This window comes from Thalassophryne amazonica, chromosome 21 (assembly GCF_902500255.1).
Source record: "Thalassophryne amazonica chromosome 21, fThaAma1.1, whole genome shotgun sequence".
In the NCBI taxonomy this organism is placed as follows: Eukaryota; Metazoa; Chordata; class Actinopteri; order Batrachoidiformes; family Batrachoididae; genus Thalassophryne; species Thalassophryne amazonica.
In genome coordinates, this window is record NC_047123.1 from 40,120,747 (window position 1) to 40,132,074 (window position 11,328).

At 43.4% G+C, this 11,328-nt stretch overlaps 1 protein-coding gene across 1 annotated transcript; it reads right to left on the reverse strand.

The window, feature by feature from the left end:
- Window positions 1–421: 421 nt before the first annotated feature.
- Window positions 422–10,633, reverse strand: LOC117503388 (ankyrin repeat and SOCS box protein 2-like). Its single transcript, XM_034162602.1, has 10 exons — window positions 10,570–10,633; window positions 7,825–8,145; window positions 7,334–7,444; window positions 6,940–7,109; window positions 4,918–5,073; window positions 2,874–3,119; window positions 2,627–2,798; window positions 1,300–1,882; window positions 830–983; window positions 422–731 (listed from the first exon to the last, which is right to left on the reverse strand). The coding sequence occupies exons 2-10, from the start codon at window positions 8,127–8,129 to the stop codon at window positions 595–597; spliced, it is 2,034 nt and encodes a 677-aa protein (XP_034018493.1). The 5' UTR covers window positions 8,130–8,145; window positions 10,570–10,633; the 3' UTR covers window positions 422–594.
- Window positions 10,634–11,328: the final 695 nt, after the last annotated feature.

Sequence of the window (11,328 nt, forward strand, 5' to 3'; positions counted from 1 at the left end):
AACCACTGTGGCTAAGCGGAAACCACTGTGGCTAAGCGCTAGTTGTTGTGGTTAGGTGGAAACCACTGTGGCTAAGCACTAGTTGTTGTGGTTAGGTGTTAACCACTGTGGCTAAGCGCTAGTTGTTGTGGCTAGGTGGAAACCACTGTGGCTAAGTACTAGTTGTTGTGGTTACGTGTTAACCACTGTGGCTAAGCGCTAGTTGTTGTAGTTAGGTGGAAACCACTGTGGCTAAGTACTAGTTGTTGTGATTACGTGTTAACCACTGTGGCTAAGTGCTAGTTGTGGCTAGGTGGAAACCACTGGCACCTATGGTTTTGGTGACTAAACAAGTGGTAATCCTGACTTCAGTGGAGCCTTTGGCAATGTTTGAGTGGTCACATGATGTGTTGAGGAAACGACCTTTATGATCCTTCACAGGGAACTGCTCTCTACAAGCCATCATGAACACCTTAATGTTCTGGAGAGCCTCTTTTCACACAAAAATGGGAAAACCAACAACGTTCAAATGCACCAGTAGGCTTTAAAAAGAAAACAAACAAAAAAAACAACAACCTGCACTGCTGTGAATGTCTACCAGTCAGTAGAAGGTCCTCAGTGGTCCACAGCCCCCTCCTGATGCTGCAGGAAGCGGATCAGTCCACCAGGCAGCGGTAACCTCTTCAGCTGCCTGCGTCCAATCAGCTGCTGGATCCTCAGTCTGCACAGCTGCAGCAGCGTACGTGGCAGCACTGAAAGGAACAACACCTTCATCAGACACCTGAACACATTCCACGCAGTCTGGGTCCTGATGTAGGCGTGGCCAGAAGTGGCTCCTGACATCACTCACCAGCTTTTTCTTTGATGCCACTCCAGTCCGGGTAACTGTCCAGATGCTCCATCAGTCTGGAGCAAAGTGTCACATGACCAACGTAGTCAAGCAGAACGTCAATGATTGGACCCGCCCACCGACATATACTGGGGGCAGAGATCATCTCACAGAACTATCAAGTGAAACACACAGGGTCAGAGGTCACATTGTCATACAACCTGAATTCATCTTTTTAGTTTTGGCAATTTTTTATACATTGATGCTGCTGCTGATGTCATCAGCGTGTGATGTTGTGCAGACTGCACATATTCATGATTATTTTTGATGTTTACTTGTCATGTTATGGATTTATTTGAGTACACTGAACTGCTTTTGTTTTCTGAGAACACGCATGCCGAATCGGACATGTCATCTTGATGTCAAACGCGGACCCTCTGCAGGTTCTCTGGTTCATGTTTAAAATATTTCTGTGCAGTGCAGCAGGTCACCTGAATGCCTCTCCTCTGACTGGCCACTGAAAGGAGTCCGCCTGCGTCACAGAGGTCGTCTCTGTCCGAACGTCTGGTTTTGATTGGCGGATGTGGACCATTGCCATAAACGCAGTCGAAGCAGCTGAGGGCGTGGCCTCCTCTGTCCAGCAGGTACTTGAACATGGGCAGGTACTTCATGCAGAACATGTAGACGGCAGGGAAGGTGGTGGGGTGGGTGGGGATTTGGGCGTTGATATTGGCGCCGTGCTTGACCAGCAGAGTGACGGTCTGGATGCAACTCAACCTGGCTGCCACCAGCAGTGGATTGAACACGTCCAGGTTGGGATCAGCGCCAGCCTCCAGCAGCATGCGGGTGGCGTCAACGTTGTTGTTGATGACGGCAAAGTAGAGTGCCGAGGTTCTGCGATCTTCGTACATCTTGGACCGTTCCTCTGACAGCTGGGCATTAACATCAAAGCCTGCTGCAATCAAAGACTGCAGGACGTCGTCACGGTTACGTTCAGCGGCCAGGTGGAGTGGACTGATGCCGGTGCGGCGGACTCTGGCCTTGCCGGTGGCTGGAATCAGGATGGACACGATTCTAGAAGAAGAAACATCAGCTCGTAACTGGTGATAAAGTTTGCTTTTTCCTTATGCTGTTTTGTGTTTTCTTCTCATCATTTTATAGGCCCAGAACAATTTGTACACACAGTGACGAGTCCCAACCCACAGGGATGGACCCCACTGCAGCCCTGACACTTTGCATCACGTCTGACATGTTTGTTTGTGGGGGTTAGGAAATGCATCAGGTTTGGAGTGAGAACTGAATAATGTCAGTTACTGATCCGACATCAGTTCAACCAATGACTCACTAACTGTACTCCATTTGACTGGGACTTGAACCTTCACATCCTGGTCATCTGGAATATTTGTGGTTGTTTAGCTGCAATCTTTCTGTTGTTTTGTTTCCTAATTTGAACAAAGCAGACAGACACAGAGTCTGTAAAAGAGTAAATCTCACTCCTGAGCCAGATCGGGGTTAAACCTCACTCCTAATCCGGGCTGGGGTTAAACCTCACTCCTAATCCGGGCTGGGGTTAAACCTCACTCTTAATCCGGGCTGGGGTTAAACCTCACTCCTAATCCGGGCTGGGGTTAAACCTCACTCCTAATCCGGGCTGGGGTTAAACCTCACTCTTAATCCGGGCTGGGGTTAAAACTCACTCCTAATCCGGCCTGGGGTTAAACCTCTCTCTTAATCTGGGCTGGGGTTAAACCTCACTCTTAATCCAGGTCGGGTTAAAACTCACTCCTAATCCGGGCTGGGGTTATTTTGTATACGTACGTGTCACTTCCTCTCTGAGCAGCAATGTGAAGTGGGAGTAATCCGGTTTTACCGGGTTTGTTGGCGTCAGCGTTTTGGGACAGCAGGAGTTCCACGATTTCCTCGTGTCCATTTTTAGCAGCCTCGTATAGTGGCGTGGCACCATCAGAAGCTTGGCTGTTAATGTCTGCCCCTGAGAGAAGAAGAAACACTCACTGTCTGCTCATTCTGAGGTGGGACAAACTGTGGGGAGGCTCCGCATACCAACCGTGTTTGAGGAGGAAACGCAGCGCGGCGAGCTGCCCGCTCTGTGCCGCAGTGAACAGAGGTGTGATGCCGTAGATGTTGGTGAGGTTGTGTTTGGCGCCGGCCTTCAGGAGCATCTCGAGGATCTCTACATTGTTGCGGCAGGTGGCTTCCTGTAGGGCGGTCCAACCCTGGATACAGGGAGTGTTGATTTCTGCGCCATGGTTCAGCAGCGCCGCCACCATCGCAGGGCTGTTCCTCTCACAGGCTGCAAATGTAAATGACATCCTCATTATATCCTGCAGACCACATCTCAAACACGCTCTGCTGATATTCACCTCCAAACACCCACAATCCTGCTCTCTGATTGGTCAGCAGGCAGGAGGAAACCTGTAGCTCTGGTCAATAATCTGACCTCCAATTTGACCTCACTGAGAGTGGTACTGGAAGTAACCATAGCAACACAGCTATAGCGGCAGATTGCAGTTAATGGAGTGAAGAAAGTGTCAAATTCAAACTATTCTCCAGTGTACCAATTTAACCCTGAGTGACCATGAGCTCATGGATCAACAACTGATCCAACCATGAGCTAACCAATCTAAGCACGAGATAAATGACTGGAACCATGAGCTAAATTGATCTAACTATGAGGTTTTCATTGACTTCAATCAATAGTTCTTCAAGATTTGGTCAGTAATAATGTTACGCAGTAGGTTTTCCAAGTTAATGAAACATTCCTAGAAAAGTTCCTGGTTGTTATTAGGACTATCAGTGAGGTACTAAGATGACAAACTAGTCAGACGGTCTTGTACAGAGCGCTGTAAAAGACTGTAAAATTTCATCATTTAAACTTGTCTTATTCCCCCCAAAGTGAAACGAAGGATATACAACAACTACTTAAATCAGCAACACTACAGCCACCGATCCCTTCAAAGCCTAAAATCCAGAAGTACCAAAGGAAAATGAGCATGACTGTGTGACAGAGGTGGCTATACAAACGAAATGTGACCGTGGCCTGGACTCAATGCTGCCAACTTGAAGTAAGTCTTTAAAAGAAAAGAAAGTTAAGCCAAAAGAAGAGAAATAGGATTAATAAATGGAATAGTTTCGACTGTGTTGAATGCTTGGTTTGCAAATTGAAGGTCAAACAATGTCGATGTCCATTGGATTTTCACTACCACACCACTTGCACAGTGTCTTAACAAAATCTGTTGCTGCTGCAAATACTGAATGGTTTGCACTACTACACTTTCCACTTTTACTACGACCTCAGACACTACACTGTAAATACTTGTGCACTTCACTGTCCTTATTGTCGAAATGTCTCGTCCTGTCATCACTGAGGGAAGGTGAGAAACGAAATTTCGATTCCTTGTATGTCTAGTACATGTGAAGAATTGTCAAGCCGACTTTGACTTTGATTCTATGACCTATGACATATGTTACCCTGTAACTTGATAACTAAGCATAAACATGGTGCAAACTATTCCTTTTTTAAACCCCAGTAACTCAACCAATAATTTGCATTATATTTTACAAAAATTGGAGCAACTTTAACTTTTGACCCCTGTACAAACTGAAACTGACCTTTGTCACCATTCTTGCTGTTTTTACCCCATAACTCCAGAACGTTCAGTCATAGTCCAAACTATACCTTTTTGGAATCTTTGTGATCAGACATATAATGTAGCATAAGCTTTCCAATATGATTGGAACATTTTTAAATTTTGTGTAAATAGTAAATGGACTGCATTTATATAGCACTTTTCCATCTGCATCAGATGCTCAAAACCACTTTATAATAATGCCTCACATTCACCCCGATGTCAGGCTGCTGCCATACAAGGTGCTCATGACACACCGGGAGCAACTAGGGGATTGAGGACGTTACCCAAGGGACCTTAGTGATTTTCCAGTCAGGTGGGGATTTGAACTGAGGATCGTCTGGTCTCAAGCCCAACGCTTAACCACTAGACCATCACCTCCCCTTAAGGAGATGTTTTGTTTGTATTTGATTCATAAATAAATAATATTAGGAACATGACATCACTTCTTGGCATTCTTACCTTTATACAACGCTGTTTCTCGTTCATGACTCATGACCTCAGGGTCTGCTCCATTTTCCAGCAGCACCTGAACACATTGCAGATGCTCTCTGCTGACGGCGAGCAGTAGTGGCGACTCGCCACGTTCTGTTCGCTTGTTGACCATCCCGGGCTGAGCTGGAATCAAAGTAAATAAATAAATCACATTCAATCAATTATAAATCAACCAAACCAAATAATCAGGACCAATGAAAACCATCATTATCATAAATGTTTATGTTTCAAATGTTCGAACCATGCAAAGATTGGAAAACGATTTTTTAAAGATAAAATTTCCTGCAGAGTATTTTTTTCCTCTCAGTAAAGAGAAACTTTATTTCAGTCATAAAATGATCATTAATACTTCATAAATATTGAATATGTCATACTGTTTGTATTTCTTCATAACTGATGCAAATAAAGTTCAAGACATATTCAGTGACTTGGAAATGTTCATGTATCCATCCCCTGACCTGTCTGAAGAAAACTGGCAATAAAACTGATTATTTACAGGTATTATACCAAAGGGGCTGATTACTTATGCACCCCATCATCTTGGCTTTTATATTTTTAATTAATTTTTATCAAGTTGTAGAGATTTACTTTCAGCCTGAGTTTAAGGGAATTTTTTTTTTTTTTGTAATTCAAATGGCGTAAACAAATTAAAATGTGTGAAATACCAAGTGTTCCAATGCTATTGGAGGGCACTGTACCCATTTTTAACTGCTTAATAGTCACTCACTCACTCATCTTCAACCACTTACTCCAATTAAGAGTCGCGAGGGCTGGAGCCTATCCTAGCAGTCATAGAACGTGAGGCGGGGTTCACCCTGGACAACACGCCAGTCTGTTGCAGGGCCGCATACAGACAAACAAACACATTCATACCAACGGACAGTTTAGTTTCCAATCCACCTAACCTGCATGTCTTTGGATGTGGGAGAAAGCTGGAGCAGCCGGAGAGAACCCACACAAACATGGGGAGATCATGCAAACTCCACACAGAAAGACCACAAATGGTAATCGAACCCATGACCTTTTCGCTGTGAGGCAACAGTGCTAACCACTAATCCACTGTGCTGCCTACTTAATAGACAATGGTTTCATTTAAAACCAAAGACATAAAACCCAAAACAAACATCTTTGTGAAGAAGATGAAACATAACTCAGATGATCTACTCAAAGGTGACACAATGTCTTAGCTGGATGATCTCAACCTGTCAAATGAACTACAACCTGGGCTCAAACCCTAAATACAGGATGGCGCAGCCCACAAAGAATCCCAGGCTGCCAGCCCCTTTTGAGCTCACCCCGAATCCCCAATGATCACCCACACTAGATACATCTCACACAGATGGAGAGCAGTCCAACCCCTGACACACCCGTCACCATGGTAACCGTCAATTCAATTCAATTTTTCAATTTTATTTATTTATATAGCTCCATCTCACGACAGAGTCTCCTCAAGGCGCTTCACACAACACACAATTCATAGCAGCACAAAGTGAATTAAAATTGAAAAGGGTAGAGTAAAAAGGTAAAAACATAGTAGAATCAAAAGAAATTACAAAGCAAACATAAAAAATAAATTAACAATAAGACAATCTAAAAAAGTGGGTCTTCAGTCTTGATTGAAACATCTCTATCGTGTCAGACTGCCTTATAGATGCAGGTAGATCGTTCCAGAGAACAGGGCCACGGTCAGAGAAAGCTCTATACCCCACAGACTTTTTATTCACCCTTGGAACACACAGATCTCCTGCTCCTTGTGAGCGCAAGGGCTACGCCGGTACCTGGGGCTTGATCAAGTCCGCCAAGTTGGAAGGAGCCAGTCCATGAACAATTTTATGGACCAGCAACAGGACTTTAAAATCCTGCAAGTCAGATCCAAACACCTACCAATCCACCTCTTGGAGACCAAAGTTCAGCATGTGTCCCTCTTCCACAGTGTTGACTGATTCCAATGTGATAGCTGTTACAATGGCAGTTAGAGGCTTCATTTACCTGTCAGCAGGGCTCTCAAACAGGCCTCTTGGCCAAACCAGGCTGCCTGATGGATCGCCAACCACCCAGGTTTGCTGGGCAGCATCAGGTTTGTACCTGGACACATCACCAGAGCTTTAACTCGACTGACATCACCAAGACGCACTGCTTTGAAAATAGGCTCCTCCTCCCTGCAGGAAAAAAAAAAAAACAAGACATAAATGATGTGTCTTGTCTTTTTAGAGGTGTGAGTACAGTATGAAGGTGTGCTGGAGTGACATTTAACATTTAAAGGCAACAGAAAATGACTAATTAAATACCAAATTCATTTAATGTAGAAACCAAATACAATGTTTTGACATTGACCACATTCTGCTTCACAGATCGATCACACAGACCTGATGCTGTAACTCACTCTTCAGGTTCTGGAGCAATATGGACCAAGCTACCATCAGGTTTGCGATAGGCCACCATACGCTTCCCAGACCCGGTCATAAACCGACTGACGGTTCCATCAAAGTTCTTCCTGTTGACACCAAAACAACAGCTAATCCCGTCACAGAGACGCATGTCTCACATCTTCTCAGGTCCATTGTCTACTGACAAAAGATTCTGAGCAACCAGGCAACTTACAAGATCACAGTTTAGACGAATGTGACTTTGTGGAGATTAGATTTTAATGATCCATTTAAGGCTCTGAAGTCTAGTCCCATTGGTTCTTAAGACAGTGAAGTTTAGACCATTTGGGTCTTAAGACTGTATGGTTCTGGAGATTGAAGTTTAGCCTCATTGGTTCTTAAGACTGTGAAGGCTGGAGCCTGTGGTTCTGAAGAACCAAACAACTGAAGGACTGAAATCTAGACCATCTGGTTGTAACAATGTGAATTAGTGGATTTAGCATCTTACAGATCAGGTGGCTTTTCTTTCGGAGGATTTGGTGAACTGTAGTGTGCAGTGGTCTGGGCTGGAGAGGGGTTGTGGCGGACTACAGGAGTATTGGTTCTTCTATCTGGAAGGTTCAAGGTGCTTCTGTTACTTTGCTGTTGAAGAGTCGGGACAGCAGCAATGACACTGGAGTGGGTGTTGGTCAGGCTGCGTTCAATGGCGAGCTGCAGCAGCTGGTCATCAGTCAGGTTATTGTAGAGCGAATAGTCCTCAAATTCCAGACTGGAGCCTGAAGAACCAGAAACGGAGATGCTCGCTCTTGCCATGGTGCTACAAAGGTTACTGAAACACAAGACAAATACTGTGACACAACATTCAAACAGGGGACAGTGGTCTGCAGGTTTTTAAAGGTTTGAATACTGTGATCCAAAATAACCTCCTAAAGTTCCAGTTCTGAAGCTCAAGTGCCTTCTGAAGAAGCCTGCATTTGAAAAACGCGGTTACAACATATGTACTGCAGTTTTTAATCAAGATATCTAAATTAGATCTAGAGCTTGAGTTTTTCCTTTGTTAATATTTTAACTAATATTTATAAATAACAAAGAGTTATCAATTTAAATGAGAAAACAGGAAGTTGTACAAAGAGCAGTTCAGGTGTTTCATGTATCAAACTCCCTCAAACCAAGACAGACGGTCCAAAAAATGGGACTAGTGCTGAACAAGTCTGACCACAGGTTCTGCTTGGATAACTAAAAGCCCTGAAGGTCAATTGATGCCCCACATGTTGTAAAGAATAAATGAAAATATATGCTATTTTACTCATAATTAGCTTTGAGTGCTAACAATGCTAAAAGTTACCAAACTGAATAAAAGGCTTCGTGTTCATAATTTTCAAAAAGTAACAAATGTTTAGAAGTATGTACACCATGCCACTTTAAACGAACTAGATATTGTATGGAATGAATGAAGTTGAATAGAGTGTATACTTGTGCCATAATGTGTTTAAGGGTTTTATCATGATGCCAAATGAATGAAAATATGTATACCTATGCTTTGATAGGTGTTCAACTGATTCATGATGGTTTTGAAATGATATAATATTATACAGTTTGATTAATGATTGAAATATGTGCTGATGATGAATTGTATTGAACATGTGGAACTGCTGACAGGTGTGTTGACTCTCAAATCAGTAAAGTGTTTTGGTTTAAGGTTTTCAAAAATAACATGTGCTTAGAAGTCGGGTGGAACATGTTGGTTTAAAACATGTCACGCATTGGCCATTTGGAATAAAGTCATGACTGATGCCTGACATGATGTTCCATAAATGATATTCTGTAAAATGTGAAAACAATGGCTGGGTTATTTCTTATCTGAGACAACCTTCAGAGTGTCTGGAGCAATACAATAACATCGCTGTGAACTGAACTCGTGGACTTTTCCTCTCATAACGGAGCTGCAACAACAAGCTGAAGAGAGTGACTCAACACTGATCTACATTAGTTAATGAGTAACACATTGTCACGAAGGCAATGTGAGGGCGTATGTAATGGTGGCCTCTACGCTCAGGGTGATTATCAGATCAGTTTCCATCACAACGTTTGACGATTGAGGATTAATAACAATGCCCTGCTTTATGGGCTATTTTTTTCCTCTCCATTTCTATCATGGAGTTACATTTATTACATTTTTTGCACTCAGACTGAGGACGTGTGGGACTGGATACCACTCTCGGACAGATTTGTGGACTGAAAGCTTAAAAACTTTGTTTTTGAAAAGAAGAGTGTTCATTTGCTGCACAATGCTGTGGGTATCGGTTTTGTGATGTTATTAAAAGATGTGTATACATTCTGAACCCATTTTTGCTCAAAGATGAGTGATTTCTGATGATTGATCTGCTCTACTGTTTTAATAAACCTGGTAGGTTTACCTTAAATTCAAATTGTCTGTGTATTCTATTTGCACTGCCCACTGATTCACGGGGGGAACCTGAGATTTTCTGTGTTTTGAAAAAAGGTTATTTTCCCCAACAATGTACGAGAGAGATTCAGACCATGTGGGGCAAGGTTTGGATCTCTCTTGTACCACGCAAGAACAGAGCATGAGTTATATAACCAGCACTGGTACCAGGAATCTTCAACTTGTTCCAGAAAGGGTCGAGAGGGTGCAGGTTTTCTTTACAACCACCCACTCCAGCAGAATGTGTCACTGATGAACTGATTCCATCTGCTTAAATGTGAAATCACCTGGTGGAGTGGGTAGTTGCAAAGAAAACCTGCACCCTGTCGGCCCTTTCTGGAACAAGTTGAAGATCCCTGGCTGACTTACATAAATGGGCAAATGTTGGTGGGTGTTAAAACTGCTGCGTGAGCCTGACGTGGAAAAGTTCCTGATCCTGATCAGCCAATGAAAGCGTGACATCAGGGTTGTGTCTGAATTATGATGCTCTGATTTCTAAAGCGGTATTTTTGACTCCACAGATGGTTGTGATAAACACTGCAGCCTGTAGGGGGCAGCAAATGGTGACAGAGAGTCCATAAGAACCAGTACCAGTACCCTCTGATCCAGAGAAGGATCTGTTCTGAAACAGAAAAACTACACAAAAATCCAACGAAACAGGAACAATGTAGTAGAAAGTATTCACACAATTCCTAGAATATGACAAAGTACTACTCTGTGCCAAGATGAAACATTTGCATGAAGGAACAAAGTGAAATAAACCAACAGGAAGCAGGCGGAAGAAACTGAACCCTAAAGTCTACTCACCAGCGTTACAGTTCTGTGAAAAGCTAACATTTGTTCCACCAGGCTGACAGTGTCGATTTTAACGGTGTCCGAGTTGTTTGTGTGCAACCACGTGGTCCGGGGGGCTGGGGGGAACGCTGTGGTTATTTTAAGGACGTGGACTGTGAGCTTGTTGACTGACCTCATTACTACCTCTAATATTACGTACAAATTTACATGAAGCACTCAAAGGCCCTTTATTTGAATCGCTAACAGAAGAACCACAGTCCAACTGTCCAGGGTTCCTCCCATGTCTTGAGAAACATCAGACTGGTTCCAGAGAAGATGCTGGTTTGGACCAGTTATGTTAGCAGCTGATTTCACGCTCCTCTCTGCTCAAAGTGTTAATCTGGGTCAGCCTGCTGCGGAAACCTGAACCACTTGGAGACCACAAGCTGCATTAAACAGTCTTGACTCAGAACCCGATCAGGTGAAATCAGTGTCTCAGAACCTGATCAGATCAAATTAAATCAAAGCCTTCAGTCAGTTATTTACGTCCAAACTAAAGTTCGTCTGATGGGACTTTGTCAAAACACAGCAAATGGTTGAGTTCTGATTTAGGGTGCATCTCCAAACAAAATCCATTTGGACTGAAATCTGAATCAGAATGAAAGCAGGTCAGGTCCGACCTGAGAAACTGAAATCTGAGACAGAATGAAAGCAAGTCAGGCCCAACCTGTGAAACTGGAATCTGAGTCAGAATGAAACCAGGTCAGACACGACCTGAGACACTGAAATCTG

Excerpts from the sequence above, each read along its gene's own strand:
- LOC117503388 (XM_034162602.1), bottom strand. The coding sequence starts at position 8,129 with ATGGCAAGAGCGAGCATCTCCGTTTCTGGTTCTTCAGGCTCCAGTCTG. Across the intron at positions 3,120-4,917 it reads AGAAACAGCGTTGTATAAAG|CCTGTGAGAGGAACAGCCCT; the intron begins GTAAGAATGCCA and ends TTACATTTGCAG. Across the intron at positions 732-829 it reads TGGCATCAAAGAAAAAGCTG|TGCTGCCACGTACGCTGCTG; the intron begins GTGAGTGATGTC and ends TGTTCCTTTCAG.